The sequence below is a fragment of the Ranitomeya imitator genome, chromosome 2 (genome assembly GCF_032444005.1).
Source record: "Ranitomeya imitator isolate aRanImi1 chromosome 2, aRanImi1.pri, whole genome shotgun sequence".
Lineage (NCBI taxonomy): Eukaryota > Metazoa > Chordata > Amphibia > Anura > Dendrobatidae > Ranitomeya > Ranitomeya imitator.
This window is the reverse complement of record NC_091283.1, coordinates 822,487,139-822,506,049: the sequence shown is the minus strand read 5'-3', so window position 1 is coordinate 822,506,049 and position 18,911 is coordinate 822,487,139. Positions and strand designations below refer to the sequence as shown.

The window sequence follows — 18,911 nt, the reverse complement described above, 5'->3', positions numbered from 1 at the left end:
ATATTACAGTCGGCATTCATTTTGTGTGTAATATAAACAATTAAAACAAATCCAGGTGAGAAAACCTGTGTAGTAACAGCAGGGAGCTGGAAATACTTAGTCATTAAATGCATTTATTCACATTTTTGGATAAGTGCCCTGTGCTATAAGGGATAGGGTCCTGCTGCCTATGTAGACATTGCCTGGATAACCCTAAAACATGTTAGTTAATTCTTGTGCTCAATAAACTTAAAGGGCTTTTTCTCATCTTTGTACATTGGTTTTGTCAGATAGTTCTTTTAAATACAAGCACTTTTGCAATTTATCGCTCATTAAACTTTTTAGCCGTTCTTGAGATAGTTTTGTATACAACTTGTCACCTTGGAAACCGACCACCGCTGCTGCGCAGCGCTTGCAAGCTCTTTTCTGCTCAGCTGGCAAGGATCGCTGAAGCTCACTGTTATCGACTAATCCCGGCCAGCCTCAGCGCATTGCTTACGAACTAGACAGCAGCGGTGGTCGGTCTCCTAGGCAACAAGCTGTAAACAAAATTGGCAATATCTCAAGAACGGCTGAAAATATTAATAAAGGGTAAATTGCGAAAGTGCTTGTGTTTACAAGAACTATCCGACAATATCCATCTTTGAAGGTGGGAAAATAACCCTTTAAGGTCAGGCTACAGTTGGCATGTATGGTCAGGGAGGGCCAGCACATAGCAGTCAGACACGCGTCATTTTAGATCGCCAAGGTGAGTTTGTCTCTTCAGTTTGGCAGAACTTGTTAATTAGTTTATAGTGAATCAAACCTGAATTGATCGTTAAGTGTCCGTGAGGTTTGCAGCTGTTAATAACAAGTAACTAATGTACATATTTCCCCCTAATCAATCCCATAGTCGTTATGAATGTGAGGATGCGGCATCTCGGCCGTACCCTGGCCGCTGTTTGTGACCCAACCTTTAAAAAGCGAAACCTGCAGAAACAGTCATAGCTGCAGGCACCATAATCCTGAAAGTTTAGAACCAAAGAGCAAGAACTTTCCCCCAGAAGTTGGTTTCTAAGTTTTGTAACCTCATCAGCTTACTATACTGTGCTAATGATCTCCTATGCGGCACTTTGTTTCCAAGTACAGTTAGGCTCCTTCTGGAGTTACTGCAATACAAAAGGAGTATTTATCCTCAATCTGAAAATATAACTTTTCCTCGCTGGATTGATTATAAGAGCAGTGTACGTGGCAGGTTTACCATGTACAGAATGTAATTTTTGCTGAATACCTGCAACTTCTGTTAGGATTCTGATCATCTGTCTGGTCCTATTTACGTGGGCTGGTAATTTGCCCATTATTGGCCTTTGCAGACACAACGGTGATCTTCTCTCATTCATCAGCCGATCGCAAATTTTCTGTGGTCTGAAGATCACAGATGTTGGCAGCTTGTCTCCATATAAACATGGTACGTGCTGCAGATATTAATGCAAACTATATGGGGACCAAACAATCCTCTCCCTAATTATTTGTCCCCATACAGTTGGGATCATCATAAGTTTAAGGAGCCTTTGAATGGATACAGTCAGGATCTTTTTACTTCTGTCTGAAACTAGTTGAATGGCTGTTGAGGTTCGTCTACTAAAACGATAAAAATAACTATATTGCAGTAATGTGCCTGGACTGAGAAATCAACGTTTAAGGCCGCATACAAATTAGCCTTAAAGTGCACTGAGGGTGTGACAATACATTCCGAGTGCAGTGACACGCCCCCAATGCACTTCCAGGCTAATTTGCTCCTTTTGCTAAAGGGAATCTGTCAGCAAGATTTCACCCCCACACTATTTTTATGCACATGTGGATCTTTCAAAGGCACGTCCAGCAATATCCTTACATGTCCAATCCGTTCCTCCATTACTGAGAAATCAGCGTTTGAAGTGATATTCACATGCAGCTGAAAAGATATGATCTGATGCTTCTGTCGCTCCAGCTCTATTCTCTGCCCAGCACTGCCTCCTACTCCTGCTTGACTGATGACTCCTTTGTCTGAAGTCACACAGCCTCTATTCTGTGTCATTATCCTATCAGTCAGCAGGAGGAAGAGGTGGTGCTGGTCAGAGAATAGAGCTGGAGTGACAGAGGCTTCACATCTACATTAGCATTTTGCATGTCAAGTCAGATGCTAATTTCTCAGTAAGGGCGGAACAGACTGACCGTGTAAATGTCTGAAAGACTTGTCTTTGAAAAACTTACATATATAAGTAGCATTGGTGGGTAAAATCCTGCGGACAAATTCCCCTTAATTTATTGATTTTATAATGACCTTTTTCATTATTAAATATATATATATTTTAGTATCCGTATCACAATTCCTTTTGGACCTAAACATTTATATCCTTCTGCCATCTTGCAGCAAATAGAGGTGTCTCCATTGCTGAGCAAGATTTGTGGAAGAAAAGTTTCTCCAGTTTTGAAAGGGGAATCACTAACTTTGAGTCGATAGTGGACATCACGAACACTGCGCTCCTAATGTGTAACATGGGGCGACTGATGAGGATATGTGCCCAGGCCCACTGCGGCAGTGGAGACGATGAGAGGAGAGGGGAGTTCTCTCCGGAAGAGGCGCTCTACTATAATAAGGTGAGCATTAAATAGCACGCACACCCGCATTACCGAACGTGCTCTGCGGTGTTACAGCCTATATTATATTATACTCCAGAGCTGCATGCACAATTCTACAGTCCCTACATAGAGCGAACACTGTCCAGTCTTTAAATCACCAAAACTTCTATGCAGACACTGAACAAGCTATATAGAGATTGGAGATATGAGCTTTTTCTTTATCGCCTCTCATTGGGGGACACAGGAACCATGGGTGTATGCTGCTGCCACTAGGAGGCTGACACTATGCAAATAAAAAAGTTAGCTCCTCCTCTGCAGTGTACACCCCACCGACTGGCATTATACTTTTCAGTTTAGCTTAGTGTCAGTAGGAGGTGGACACGGGTCTTTCATTAGACCCTTATCTACCTTAATGTGCGTCGTTTCTTTTCAGGTTTTCCGGAGGGATACAGGGTGAGCAGTCACACCTGTAGTCCCACTATGCGGACTATGAGTACGGCGTGTACGGCCACCCCGTATCCTCATAGATCCCCCACCAGGACCAAGATCCTAGCACACAAGCGTGCTCAGAAGTTCGGTCCTGGCTCCGTCACCCACCCACTCGCCCACCAGAGCCTGTCGGTTGAGGAGACGAGGACGTCCATCAGCTCCCTGGACGTCTTATACCTTTTTCAGGTTAGTATCGGCGTGGGATGTTTTATGTGAGTATTTCCCCCATCCCATCCCAGATCTTTCATGGGGGGGTCTTGTTAGGGGCTCCCAGACGGCGACCCTCTTATACCTGGTCATCGCCTGCATCCATGCAGCGGCGCGGCCGGGATTGATGTATCGCGCGGTGACCTCCGTAGGCACGCGCATTTCTTCCCCCCATGCAGCAACGGCGGGAGAGAGAGAACCCCTCTGCTTTCTATCCAGCGCGGGGCCCTTACAGGCTGCCGCGCTCCTATCCCCTGTGGCCACAATTGCAGTGGGCGCACCTTCTGCCAGACAGCTCTAAGGCTGCCGTGCGCTTCTCCCCGCGGCGCACTACCCGGCGCTGCGGTTTATCGAGGGGCTCCTCCACAGCGCGGCAGCCCTGCAGGCTGTCACGCCGCTTCTCTCTGCGGCGCACTGCTCCGGCGCACTATTCCGGCGCCACGGCTCCTTTCCTCGGCCGCCGGCTTCGGCCGGGGCCTACTTCTGGTTTTCGCGCTCCCCACTTCCGCTTCTGTGGGCGGGCTTGTTCCCGCCCGATATACTGTTCCCTGCCCACCGACACCTCTGTCTGGCTCCGCCCCCTTCCTCCAGGGACACTCTTCTGGTGTGCTCACCGCTCCTCAGCAGCAGGAGCTCACGCAGCGTGCCCCGCACCGCATCTCTCTGTGGGCACAGCACGATCTACGCAGAATACAGCACCTCAGGGCAGGAGTTCTCCACCGACAAGTGGGACATCTTCCAGGACCTGGTCCGTGAGTAGCTGCACTGCAGACTGACACCCCCCTCTGCCCCTCCGTCCCCTAACCCGCTGGCATTTTCTTCAGGGACCTACTAAATGTCTAACTCTAAAGGGGGCCGCTCTCGTCCCCCTACTTCCTCATCTTCTGCCTTAGTCAAGTACTTTGCATGTTCGTCCTGTAACAGCAAACTTCCCTCAGGTCAGTCCTCTCCGCTATGTCAGTCCTGCAGGAACCCGATTTTTCCCACCTCCCAGGATCCCCCGGCCGATCCGCCCGAGAGTGATACCCCCATCCCAGGATGAGCCTCCTCTCTGTCTCAATCGGTGGCCGATTTAACACGGGTGTCTCAAACCCTGGTGTCCGTGCTGGATCGGTTACCCCTGCAGTGGCCAGCGGGTCACAGGAACCGCCGCCCGAGCCCTCCTTGATAAGCCACAAAAGGTCCAGACAGGAACGTCGGTCTGAGTCCTCTTCTCGCTCCATCTCGCCACACGACCCTCCCCTGCGGTCGGTGTCCCCCCCGATCCTCCTCCCCTGAGTCAGGCGAGGCACTCTCTGATGCGCCCTCGGAGGATATTTCGGAGCTGGATTCTAACCAAATCACCACCATGAGGGATATGGTCCAGAATCTCATTGGGGCAATAAACCAAACCTGTGGCATCAAGGATCCCTATACGGAACCCGCAGATCAGGCGGTTTCGTTTAGACGGGCCAAACCACCTTCTTAAGTTTTTTGCTCCTCATCCTGAATTCGAGGAAATCTTGTCCAGAGAGAGAGAGAACCCCACTAGGCGTTTTCAGAGGGGAAAACGCCTGTGTGTGTTATATCCCTTTTCTCCAGAACTTACCGCCAATTGGACGGTCTCTCCCTCGGTGGATCCCCCTGTTTCCAGGCTGTCCACCAACACGGTGCTTCCACTGTCCGGTGGAGCATCTCAGAAGGACTCTAACGATAGAGTTGTGGAATCCTTCGCGAAGTCAGCCTTTGAAGCGGCTGCAGGGGCTCTATGCCCAGCTTTTGCTTCTACTTGGGTTTCTAAATCCATTTCCAAATGGGCCAAAGATCTCCGTCGAGGTATCCTGGACGGGGCGCCTCGCGTGCAACTAGCGGAGCTTGCCAACCAGATTTCCCATGCTGGTGAATACCTGGTCTCTGCCTCCCTGGATGCCGCGTCTTGTGCGGCTCAGGCTTCCAGCAATGCTGTTGCCATCCGCCGGACCGTTTGGCTCAAGGCCTGGCAGGCGGACTTATCTTCCAAAAAGTCCCTTACCAGTCTGCCCTTCCAGGGCTCTCGTCTCTTTGGTTCCCAGCTGGACCAAATCATTAAGGACGCCACTGGGGGTACAAGTTCTCTTCTTCCCCAGGCTAAGCCTCGTCGCCCTCCTCCTAGACGGCAGTTTCGCTCCTTTCGGCCTTTTTGTCGCTTCGCAGCTTCAAACTCCTTTTCCCAGCAGCAACAGAGGCCACAGGCACATCAAGAGAAGAAGGCGGTGTCCTTTAGGCCCACTCCGTCCTGGCGTCCTCGCTACTCCCAGGGTAGATCCTCCAGGCCCAGGACTGGAAGATCCACCTCGGCATGACTCTCGCAAAGACTCCAGCCCAACTCCCAGGTTGGGCGGCCGTCTTCTCTTTTTCAGGGATGTCTGGTTTTCCGCATGGATCAGGGAAGTTGTATCCTCGGGATACAAGATAGAGTTCGTTTCACGACCCCGGGATTGTTTCTTCGAATCCCGTCCTCCAAGAGATCCCGCTCTAGTTCCGGGTTTCTTCGCAGCCATTGCTTCTCTTCTCAAAGCCGGGGTAATCGTTCCCGTCCCAGAAAAAGAACGGTTCACGGGTTTCTACTCGAACCTTTTTGTGGTACCGAAAAAAGACGGCAAGGTTCGCCCCATTCTGGACCTCAAATTGCTGAACAGGAGAGTTCGTCTGAGACACTTCAGAATGGAATCCCTTTGTTCAGTAACTGCTTCCATGGAGGCCCAGGAATTTCTGTGCTCAATAGACATCCATGTCCCGATATTTCCCGGACATCACCGTTTCCTGCGCTTTGCATTGCTCCGGGAACATTTTCAGTTCGTCGCCCTGCCGTTCGGTCTCGCAACCGCTCCAAGGGTGTTCACGAAGATCATGGCGGTGCTGATGGTCATCTTGAGAGTCAGAGGCCTGGTCCTATTTCCATACCTCGACGACATCCTCATCAAGGCTCCGTCCTTTTCTCAGGCTCACGAAAGCCTGTCCATTGTTCTCGACACCTTAGCCCGTTTCGGGTGGCTGGTCAACCGGAAGAAGTCCTGCCTTATTCCTTCTCAGCGCATCATCTTTCTGGGCATGCTCTTCGACACTCGTCAAACCAGAGTCTTCCTTCCCAAAGACAAGAGATCCACTCTTTGTCGGGACATACGCTTGCTCCAGGGTCCTCGGCCTCCCTCCCTCCGATCGGTCATGAAGGTTCTGGAGAGGATGGTAGCAACATTGGAAGCGATTCCCTTCGCCCAATTCCATTCACGACCCCTTCAGCAAGCCATTCTGTCTCAGTGGGAAAGGTCTGTCTTCTCCCTGGATCGGCCGATCCGACTCTCTTCTCGGGTCAAACGGTCTCTCAACTGGTGGCTGACGTCACCTCTCATCTCCCAGGGCAGGTCCTTCCTTCCAGTTCACTGGCAAGTGGTGACGACGGATGCCAGCCTGCTCGGCTGGGGTGCGGTTTTTCGCCACCTGACGGTTCAGGGCCGTTGGTCGTCGCAGGAGTCATCTCTGCCAATCAATGTCCTCGAAATTCGGGCCATCTTTCTGTCCCTCCGCCACTGGGAAAGGATTCTCAGGGGCCTGCCAGTCCGGATCCAGACGGACAACGCCACGGCTGTGGCATATGTCAACCATCAGGGGGGGACTCTGAGCTCCTTGGCCCTTGCCGAGGTATCCAAGATCCTCCTTTGGGCAGAGGCAATGGTTCCGGTGATATCCGCGGTGCATATCCCCGGCGTGGAAAACTGGGCCGCCGACTTCCTCAGCCGCGAGGGTCTCGCGGCAGGGGAATGGTCCTTGCATCCGGAGGTCTTCCATCAGATTTGTCTTCGATGGGGGACTCCGGACGTGGACCTCACGGCATCCCGAATGAACAGGAAGGTTCTGCAGTTTGTCTCCAGGTCTCGCGATCCTCTGGCAGTGGGCGTCGACGCTCTGGCCATTCCTTGGTCACAGTTCTTGCTGCCCTACCTGTTCCCACCCCTTCCATTGCTTTCCAAACTGTTGAAGATCAAAGCGGAAGGGGTGCCGGTCATCCTGATCGCCCCGGATTGGCCCAGGAGAGCTTGGTTCGCGGAGCTCGTCAACCTTCTCGCGTACGCTCCCTGGCGCCTTCCAGACAGGCCCAATCTGCTGTCTCAGGGTCCGATCTGCCACCCGAATTCTCGGTCGCTCAGTTTAACGGCGTGGCTGTTGAGACCGCGGTTCTAAGAGCGTCCGGCCTTTCGGACCGGGTGATTCACACCATGATTCAGGCTCGGAAGCCTTCGTCTTCCAGGATCTACTACCGTACCTGGAAGGCTTACTTCCGTTGGTGCGAGTCCAACCGCGTTCCATCTATGTCCTTTTCTCTGCCTTCTCTTTTAGCCTTCCTTCAGGCAGGACTGGATTCGGGCCTGGCTCTTAGCTCCCTGAAGGGCCAGGTCTCTGCGCTTTCCATCCTCTTTCAGAAGACTTTAGCTTCTCGGCCACAGGTTAAGACCTTCCTTCAAGGAGTAGCCCACGCTGTCCCACCGTACAGGGCCCCTGTGGATGCATGGGATTTAAACGTGGTACTGGACGTTCTGAGGGTTTCCCCCTTTGAACCTCTTAGGGAGATTCCTCTATCTTGGAAGGTGACCTTTCTTGTGGCCATCACGTCTATTCGCCGCGTTTCCGAGTTGGCGGCCCTGTCTTGCCGACCTCCGTTTTTGGTCATTCACCAGGACAAGGTGGTCTTCCGGCCTCCACCTTCTTTTCTTCCTAAGGTGGTTTCCACCTTCCACCTCAACGAGAACATCGTTCTACCTTCCTTTTGTCCAGCTCCGACTCCTCCTCTGGAGCGATCGTTGAACAAGCTGGACCTCATCAGGGTAGTGAGGATCTACCTGGATAGAACGTCCACTTTCCGGAAGACGGATTCTTTTTTCGTCATTCCTGATAGCACGCACAGAGGCCAACCGGCTTCCAAGGCGACTATTGCTCGCTGGATCAGAATGGCAATTTTGGAGGCTTACCGGGTCAAGAACAGAGTGCCCCCTACTGGGATTAAGGCTCACTCTACCCGGGCGGTCGGCGCCTCCTGGGCAGTACACCACAGGGCTTCCGCCCTACAGCTTTGCAAAGCGGCTACTTGGTTTTCCATCCACACGTTCGCCAAATTTTACAAGGTCCATACCTACGCTTCAGCGGACGCCAGCCTAGGCAGAAGGATCTTGCAGGCGGCAGTGGTGAGTCCTCTGACCTGATGGAAGTCTGGTTTTCCCGCCCTAGGGGACTGCTTTGGGACGTCCCATGGTTCCTGTGTCCCCCCAATGAGAGGCGATAAAGAAAACAGGATTTTTGGTTGCTTACCGTAAAATCTGTTTCTTGGAGCCTCCATTGGGGGACACAGCTCCCTCCCAATGTTTCTGTTATATGTTATATGACTGTTCTCACGTTTACAGTTCTCAAGTTTGTGGCTATGGTTTTTCAACCTTGTTCATTATCTCCTGCTGCTTTCTCACTAACTGAAGAGTATAATGCCAGTCGGTGGGGTGTACACTGCAGAGGAGGAGCTGACTTTTTTATTTGCATAGTGTCAGCCTCCTAGTGGCAGCAGCATACACCCATGGTTCCTGTGTCCCCCAATGGAGGCTCCAAGAAACAGATTTTACGGTAAGCAACCAAAAATCCTGTTTTTTTTTTTTGTTTGTTTTTTTTTGGCTACGTCAAAATTTGGCTTTTTTATTTTTTAAAAGCTGTAGATTTTTGTTTCTGTGCCCTTTTTGAATTAGAAAAAAACTGATACTGGTCAAGTGTATGCAAAAAGGAAAGCTTTATTGCACCCAGAGTTTGTACAAAAAGTCAAGATGAGCAAAACTTAAGTCTCCATAGACAAAATGAAAAGTCGACCAAATTCACCAGCCAACAAGCTTAAGCCCACATTCATCATTTGTTTTTTTATTTTATTAAAAAGTCACTTTACTTTTTTGTCATGTTGTATTATTTACCGGTTTTAGCACCAAATTATTCTAACTGGCGTTCGCGATTCATGAGCTTGTCACAGTTAGAAATGGTCTTTTTTTTTTTTCTCTTCTGATATGAACTGTTTTTGGAACTTTTTGGCACCAAAAAAATCCCATGTTTCACATAATGGGGCAAAAATTGCTCTAAAATACCAGCGTATTCAAATATACACTAAGGAGGGATAGAACTGGAGATGAGTTGTGCCAAATATTGCATTTTTTTTTTTTCAAAAACTCGCAATTGATGAATCGGGTGAAAACATTTGGATTTATTAAAAGCAGAAAACAAAAATAAAAAAAAAACCTGCCAAGCACATATACAAAAACTTTTTAAAAAAGGCTCAAATTGAATAAGGCTGGGTTCACACTGCGTTAGTGTGACCCGTTTAACGGACTACGTTACACCGTGGCATAACACGGTGTAACGTAGTCCGTTAACGCCGCTATTACTTTCAATGGCGGACGCATCGCTAGCGCACGCCCAGAATGGGCGTGCGCTAGCGATGTGCAGTCATTGAGTGACGGACCCGAGACGCGGGCTGCATAGTTTCCGGGTCCGTCACTGCTAGCGCAGATGGAGCTAGCAGATGCTCCATCTGCGCTAGCGCTGTGCAAACATCGGCACTTGCGTTAGTGCAGTCCGTTTAACGGATGTGTTGAAAGGACTGCACTAACGCAGTGTGTGAATTTAGCCTAATGAATTAGGTGCAAACAAAAAAAGGTACAAAACTACACAGGCGCTGAAGCAATGATGAATTTGTGTCCATCTGGGGACTAACCGACCTGGGAGAGAAGTATTGGCTTTGATGAATTGCAATGCCTGTTCCTTTTAATATACCGGGAGATAAGATAGAGCCATAGGTCTTCGTCAGCAGCTTAACCCTCTCTGTCAAAAACACATGCACGCTATGTCAAACAGAGCATGCATGTGTATGGGGGAGTTAGGAGAGATGGCTGTCAGAAAAAAAAGCTGTTTATTCATGAAGTTACAGTACTTTTATATGACAAAGTTCTGTGCATAAATTGTAAAATTGTGCTACGAGGAGGCCAGATATTTCACGATAGAAAAGAATGGCGCCGTGTAACTTTCCAACCTTTAATTCTGTACATATGCTGCTAATTGAAAAGTAATGGTGTGCAATCTTTCTTGTCTTTGTAGGCCATTGATTACTATCAGAAAGCATTAAAGTCGCTCACTAAAAGAGAAACTCATCAAGCTGTTTGGGATTCGGTTTACTGGGAACTGTCCACAACGTATTTCACAATGGCCACTCTGCTGCAGGATTACGCTCCCATCTCCAGAAAAGCACAGGAACAGGTAATTACAGTGCGGCTCTATGACTATGGTACCTGCTCTCCCACTAAACACAGAAAGTGACCCGATGAAAAAGTTTTGTCAAGATTTAAGCAGGGCTGTGGAGTCGGTAGGCTAAAAATCTCCGACTCCACAATTTCCATGATGCCGTCTCCAACTTCGACTCCAACTCTGACTCCGACTCCCTCATACATGGCTCATGTTTAAGTGACGAATTGACTGTGGTAAAATGGTAACATCTGGCTTTTAATCATTATTATGATACAATAATCAAGCCATTTAGATAGAACATTAAATTTATTTATTGGAATACAACTTTAGATCAAAAAACTTTTTCATATTTGCGATTTATTATACACTGTGGAGTAAGTGTAAAACAGAAAAGTTTTCAACAAAAACGTACTGAATAGCATTTGTGCAGTCTATGAATATGTTCTGAGAAATAGTATCGCCTCCATCAGATCCTCCTTTATAGATGACCTCACATCTGAACTAATTATTTTAAGGCTAGAGAACAACCTCTCAACACTAACTTTGGTTGGTGGCAAAGCAGTAACCACATGGGCAACATCTCTAAATTTCAGGGCATAAAGGAATTGCCTCGTGCACAGTCAGTTTTGATGAACAATTGAACTCTTCTACTTCTTTGAGAGCAAGTGAAAAATGGTGCTGAAATATGGTCAATCTGTTTTCTAGTGGAATCTTTTTCCCTGCAGCAACGCTTTGCCTGCTCCATGTCGTCTAAATACTTTTCGAACTCAAACTCATCATCTGATGAGGATGAAGGAACGGCAGCAGCAGCACTGGCAGGACCTGAGTCCTCTTGCTCTTGGCCGTCCTGTAGCCCACTCATCCTAACTGCTACCTCAATCACAGCTTCTTTTCCTTTAGCAAGCTGTTGATCATCCAGCAATATACGATGACTCGGGTACACATAAACAGCTGCCAGAAGAATTTTATTTTCTAATAGCAGTGTCTCTCTCTGTTTCATAGAAACAGCAATGCCATCTGCGATAAAACTTCCTCTTTGAGACGGGCAAAACAACAAGTTCTTCCACTCCTTTATAAAAATGCCAGGAGTTAAATTCTCAGCTTGTAACTTTTTAGTCACTGTAAATGGGTGATGAAGCAATTCCTTCAATTCAGCCACCTGTGTCCATTGACCTTCATGTAGTGTTACCTGAGGGTGGCCATATCTACAAGGAAGGGTTTCAGCTCAAGCAATAGCTCAACCATTAAATAGGTGCTGCCCCACCGAGTGGCTTGATCCACAATTGCCTCTTTTCCAGCACGTCTCTTCAAGATGGAATCAATTTTAGGGGTTCTGTCAGCAATAGCCAATTTCTTCACTTTGCTAATCAGAGTTCCAGCATGTCCCTCTTGCAGACTATCTCTTATTGCTAGCTGCAGCATGTGCATAACACAGTGCATGTGGTGAATAGGAAAGAGGTGTGAAGCAGCTTCAACAAGATCATTTAATTGTAAAGAATCATTTTGCTGTTCTTCTGTAGTAATATGTTTGTTCTGTAGTAATGTTTTTTTGTTGTCACAAACACATTGAACGTTGATAGCAAAATAGTTCACTCTGTGACGTGTGCAGGCATCCATTTAAAGAAACACAAAGCGTCTCCTGAGAGTCTTTTTAAAATGTTCCTTTTGGTTAAGGGCTTCTTCAATCACTAATTTTCTAATACTTTCTCTTTCCAGAGAAACACCAAGTTTGTGAGCCATTTCTCCATTAAGAGCGCTCCTTCCTCCTCTTTTGCCTGGCGGGAAGTGCTGGTCTCTGGTTTCTTGGTGCTGCTGTGATCTTTTTCAATCACAGCTTTGTAAACTTCTGGGTGGCAGCGTTGTAAATGTCTTCTTAAGGCCCCTTCACATTAAGCGACGCTGCAGCGATACCGACAACGATCCGGATCGCTGCAGCGTCGCTGTTTGGTCGCTGGAGAGCTGTCACACAGACAGCTCTCCAGCGACCAACGATCCCGAGGTCCCCGGGTAACCAGGGTAAACATCTGGTAACTAAGCGCAGGGCCGCGCTTAGTAACCCGATGTTTACCCTGGTTACCAGCGTAAAAGTGAAAAAAACAAACAGTACATACTTACCTACCGCTGTCTGTCCCCGGCGCTGTACTTCTCTGCTCTCCTCCTGCACTGGCTGTGAGCACAGCGGCCGGAAAGCAGAGCGGTGACGTCACCGCTCTGCTTTCCGGCTGACCGACGCTCACAGCCAGAGCAGGAGGAGTGCAGAGCACAGCGCCGAGGACAGACAGCGGTAGGTAAGTATGTACTGTTTGTTTTTTTTTCACTTTTACGCTGGTAACCAGGGTAAACATCGGGGAGGGAGCGAGCATGTTTGTGCTGAATCATATTGCAGAACGAACACACACACACACACACACACACACACACACACACACACACACACACACACACACACACTGTAGAGTGTCATATTTGTCATCCGGGGGCAGCGGCTTCAGCTAGGCCGACGCCGCGGCCTAAATTCGAAGTCTGATGCCCAGAAAGGCTCAAGGCAGGTGCGGAAGTCCAGGGGGGGGGGGGGGCAGATCTGAATTTGGCCCCTCCGGATTTAAAGGCAGAATAGCGGTGGGCCTATATGCAGGAGGGGGGCCCTTTGAAGGGTCTCCCTGAGGCAGTATAGAGCTGGTGCTGCCACAGAGACAGGGGCGCAGGGAGCCCTGTGTCTCATATGTGTCATGCCTGCCTGCACTCCCCCCAGCCCCGACAGGAGCCCGCAGCTGGGCTGGGGTCCCTGGATGCAGCCGCAGTGTGCTGGCCCATACTGCTGGAAGCTGCAGAGTGCTGCCTGTACAGGCCCTACCTGAGGCGTCTCAACCTAATGCCCCCAGAGGGGGATTAGGGAGGGTGCTGCTGTCACCATCAGGGGGCTTTATCCTCGCCTCGACCTCAACCCATAAACCAAAAGGAATTGGGGAAGGAGAGGGGTCTCGACTTCGAACCAGCACCCGAGGGACTGGGGAAGGAGCGACATAGGGAATAGCCATCTCGACTTCAACCGGGCACCCCGTAATAGGGGGCCGAGGAAGGAGCCATGCCGGGAGTCTCGCAGGAGACCCACTTTTCTTCATCTGTAATCCCGTCTGGAGAAGGCTGATGCCGTCCAGGGGTGTATACTGCAGAGGAGGAGCCACGGTTAATCTTTTTCAGATTATGCATAGTGTCGCCTCCTAGTGGACAGCAGCATAACACCCATGGTCCTGTGTCCCCCAATTAGAGGCTAAGAGAAAGAGATTTTACGGCGAGTGCACAAAAATCTCCTTTTCTCATTATATTCTATGTATAGTGTATATAAGTCATCAGGGCAGCTTATTTCTCCAAACATGAGCTAAGAAGAAAAACAAATTGAAACATCAAGAATACAGAGACAACATATACTGGACTATTTATTCATGCACAGTTTATTGAAAGTTTAGATATGCTTTAAGAAGTACTTGCCTTAATCCTGCTTTCCTTTTCACTCCAGAAGTTCTGAGATGAATGCAGGCATTCCTTCTCTATTTGTTTATTTTTCCCCTTATCTGTAGAGGAGGAGCTTCACTACTTATCATGAACCTAAACTGCAGCACAGATTCATCGCAGCTAAAAGTCTAGACCTTAAGGTACCTTCACACATAACGATATTGTTAACGATATCGTTGCTATTTGTGACGTAGCAACGATATCGTTAATTGAATCGTTATGTGTGACAGCGACCAACGATCAGGCCCCTGCTGGGAGATCGTTGGTCGCTGAATAAAGTCCAGAACTTTATTTCGTCGCTGGACTCCCTGGAGACATCGCTGGATCGGCGTGTGTGACACCGATCCAGCGATGTCTTCACTGGTAACCAGGGTAAACATCGGGTAACTAAGCGCAGGGCCGCGCTTAGTAACCCGATGTTTACCCTGGTTACCATGCTAAAAGTAAAAAAAAACAAACACTAGATACTTACCTACAGCTGTCTGTCCTCCAGCGCTGTGCTCTGCACTCCTCCTGTACTGGCTGTGAGCCGGAAAGCAGAGCGGTGACGTCACCGCTCTGCTTTCCGGCTCCCAGACAGTACAGGAGGAGAGCAGAGAAGCAGAGCACAGCGCTGGAGGACAGACGGCTGTAGGTAAGTATCTAGTGTTTGTTTTTTTTTACTTTTAGCATGGTAACCAGGGTAAACATCGGGTTACTAAGCGCGGCCCTGCGCTTAGTTACCCGATGTTTACCCTGGTTACCGGCATCGTTGGTCGCTGGAGAGCGGTCTGTGTGACAGCTCTCCAGCGACCAAACAGCGACGCTGCAGCGATCCGGATCGTTGTCGGTATCGCTGCAGCGTCGCTAAATGTGAAGGGGCCTTTAGATCAGGAATAGGACAGACATTTATAGGACATTTCATAACTTTCCTAAATTCTTAAGATAAAAATATTCCCCACAAACTGCATTGAACTACTCTACCAAATTTATTATATATTTTAGGAGTCGGAGTCGGTCCATTTTATACCGACTCCGACTCCACCAAAATGTGCTCAAACTCCTCCTCTGTAGGAAGTGCGGGCGGCTCTGTCTCTGTAGGAAGTGCGGGCGGCTCTGTCTCTGTAGGAAGTGAGGTTGGCTCTGTCTCTCTGTAGGAAGTGAGGGCGGCTCTGTAGGAAGTGAGGGCGGCTCTGTAGGAAGTGAGGGCGGCTCTCTCTCTGTAGTAAGTGAGGTTGGCTCTGTCTCTAGGAAGTGAGGTTGGCTTTCTCTGTAGGAAGTGAGGGCGGCTCTGTCTCTGTAGGAAGTGAGGGCGGCTCTGTCTCTGTAGGAAGTGAGGGCGGCTCTGTCTCTGTAGGAAGTGAGGGCGGCTCTGTCTCTGTAGGAAGTGAGGGCGGCTCTGTCTCTGTAGGAAGTGAGGGCGGCTCTGTCTCTGTAGGAAGTGAGGGCGGCTCTGTCTCTGTAGGAAGTGAGGGCGGCTCTGTCTCTGTAGGAAGTGAGGGCGGCTCTGTCTCTGTAGGAAGTGAGGGCGGCTCTGTCTCTGTAGGAAGTGAGGGCGGCTCTGTCTCTGTAGGAAGCGGGGGTGGCTCTGTCTCTGTAGGAAGCGGGGGTGGGTCTGGGTTTCTGTAGAAAGCGAGGGGGCGTCTGGGTCTCTGTAGAAAGCGAGGAGGCGTCTGGGTCTCTGTAGAAAGCGAGGGGGCGTCTGGGTCTCTTTGTAGGGGGCGGGTCTGGGTCTCTGTAGGAAGTGAGGGTGGGTCTGGGTCTCTGTAGAAAGCGAGGGTAGGTCTGGGTCTCTTTGTAGGGGGCGAGTCTGGGTCGCTCTGCTCCTACTTTCCTGTCGGTTATACTGTATACATAGAGACTGTCTATCACTTTGGGACAGTTGACCAAGCTACGTGCAGTTCATGCAGGGAAGTGATGAAAAGGACATTCCAGTAACTGTAGTGCTGTAGAAATGTTGATGAAGAGAATCCTCCCACTGAAAAAATATAAACGCAAATGGCAAGTTACAGAGCAGAAGCATTGGTACAATCAATGGACGTATTAATGTGGCATCTGTTTAAAAGCTGTTTTACCTTGTTGTGTGGGATGAGGTCAGCAAGATCATGTCTTTCTACAAGTTGTTTTTGTGAAATAAGAGTTGCACTTTAAAGAAATATCTATCCATGTTTATTAGTTTTGTCGTATACAGTACTGTGCAAAAGTTTTAGACAGGTGTGGGGAAAAAAAGGCTGGAAAATAATCTAAAACAAATCAATATTTGGTGGCCACCCTTTGCTGTCATCACTTATTCCAGGTACACTTGTACACTGTTTCTGAAGGAACTTGACAGGGAAGTTCTTCCAAATATCTTGTATAACTTGCCGCAGATCTTCTGTGGATGTCACTTCTTCTGTCTCTTAACGTGATCCCAGACAGACTGGATGATGTGAGTTCAGAGCTCTGTGGAGGCCATATCATCACTACCAGGACTCCTCATTCTTAAGGACTATGGCTGGATGTTTGGGGTGGTTCTCCGGCTGCAGACTCCTGATGGTATTATATGATCGAAAAGTATCTGCCTGTAATTCTCAGCATTGAGGACATCATTAATCCTGGCCAAATCCTCAACTCTATTTGCTGAAATGCATTCCAAAATTTGCAGAGAACCCCCACTATTCTTCACTGTTTTTGCAGACACTCATTATTGTGCCGTTCTCCAGCCCTTCTGGAAGAAGCTGCCTTCTGTTACAGCCAAATATTTGACATCGTGCCTGACGTTTTTCTGTACCCTAGTTCCTATGTTTTTGTGCAAAGTTGAGTCGCTTGGCCTTGTTTCCATGTAGAAAGTATGTTTTCTTTGTCACAATTCTTGCATGAATACCACTTCTGTCCAGACGTCTCCAAACAGTAATGGGTGTAGATACTTATCCATCATGTAATACTGTCAGGGAGGCGTCTGACCCCAAATTTATTCAACATCATTACAATGGGTCCAAACAAACATCTAATGTGATTAAGAAAGATCTTCAGCGTAAATAAGAACGAGGAGTTCTGGAAGAGATGATCTGGCCACACAGAGCCCTGATCTCACATCATCAAGTCTGTCTGGGATCAAATGAAGAGACAGTAATCTGCACAAGATGATCTGTGGTCAATTTTCCAATATCAATGGCCCCTTATCGGCCTTAGAACACCAGCCACTCGAGACTGCTTAGCAAGGCTGGTTGTCAAAATGGGGGTGACCCCACATCTTTTTATTATTTATTTAAATAATTTAAAAAGAAAAAAGCCATTTTTTTTCAATTTATTTAGAACACAGGTGCCGGCTAATGAATACTCCGAACACCGGCCGCCTGCTTTCACTGTTATTAGTGGCAGCAGGCGTAGGCTGATTGGAGCAGTAGTCCCGTCAGCCAACACCAGTGACCAGTGGTATCACAGCTGTGGACTCACACTGTCATTTTGATATTGTGGCGACTGCGGCTGTCTGACCGGCGGTAATAATTTTACTGCCTATCAAAAGCGGTGTGTGCAGTGATGCCGCATGCACACATTGGATGTTTGGGCCCCCCGTTCGAGTGAATGGGGTCCGGTTACTGTTCTGGTACTCAAACTTTTTTTTTTTTTTTAACTGTTCTGCCTAACCTGCTGGACCCGAACATCCAGGGATCCGCTTATCTCTAATGATTAAGGCTACGGGCACTTCCCAAATATTGATGTGATTTAGAAAAATAAACTATTAACACTTCTATCATTGAAAGCATCCTGCAGCACTTTTTTTCCACACCTGCCTAAAACTTTTGCGCAGTAATGTACATATTCAGCTTCTTCCCGCCATGTGATGTCCTCATATGGTCAGAGCCTGACATTAATTCCAGCCTCCTTACCAGGTTCGTAGTAATCTTTGCTTTGTGTCCTCCGTTATTTGCATGAGAAGAAGTGGATTGTGACTGTATCTGAAATCTACATAAAGAGAGTAATTCACTTTTTGTGATCTTCTGCTGCTCGGAGCAGCTTGTTCCCTTATGTCCTGATTACGAAGATCATCTCGCTTTTAGTATGCACTGAAATGCCTCAATCAAATGTCTCCCTCATTTCCCAACTTTCTGATTATGTGCTCGAGCACATCCTGCAGATGTGCAGATGGATGCGCGTAATAAATGATGTGAGGACATCGCCCACTGATCAGTGCCCATCTACCCCCGCAATAATAACAGCTTTGTTCCTGCCCTTACGTGTAGCGGCACTGCGGGGGTCTTCCCTGCGCTCCTGATCTAACCTCTGTGTATGTGGGCGGCGGGGGCTGCACGAGCAGCTTGTATTCATGATTCCTTGTGGCACGTAGGAGTCAGTCTGTCAGACGACATTAAATTCACCGCTTCATCTTTGATGTGAGCAGAGTGATTTTACACAGTCTATGTAACCGGGAAGTCTGCAGAATTGATGGCGATGTCTTCCTTTCGACCAGATGTTGAATTTCAGAATCTGATTTTTCTGTGCAGATATCGCATAATTAAGGCAACCTGTGCCTCACTATTTAAAGGACTTTTCTGCTTTAGAAAACCCAGTCCTTACATATGTCGGGAGGCCATATATATCGTAAATTCAAGAGACCCCCATTTTGCTAAAAGAATACTCTCCCTGCTCCCAGGACACCCAGCGTATTAATGCATTACACAGGCTTTATTTCACCTGCAGAGACTGAAGACTATGCCTCATCCTATGACAAAATCAACTGATCAGGAAGAGTCCCTAACAGATACGGGTTGTACAAACCGAAAATCCCTTTAAGAGGAATCTGTCGGCACATTGTTACTTATAGTAGTGGTATGGCTGTATAGGTGCTTATGCACCGATAAAAATGATACCTTTTTTGTAGGGAT

At 48.3% G+C, this 18,911-nt stretch overlaps 1 protein-coding gene across 3 annotated transcripts in view; it reads left to right on the top strand.

Moving 5' to 3' along the window:
- The window catches only part of EDRF1 (erythroid differentiation regulatory factor 1), a 70,364-nt gene that overhangs the window by 33,774 nt on the left and 17,679 nt on the right, over window positions 1-18,911 (top strand). For all 3 annotated transcript variants that reach the window (XM_069753963.1, XM_069753961.1, XM_069753962.1), the window contains 2 exons: window positions 2,372-2,598; window positions 10,408-10,566. In XM_069753963.1, coding sequence (XP_069610064.1) covers window positions 2,372-2,598; window positions 10,408-10,566 — 386 coding nt within the window. The remainder of the gene's footprint in view (window positions 1-2,371; window positions 2,599-10,407; window positions 10,567-18,911) is intronic.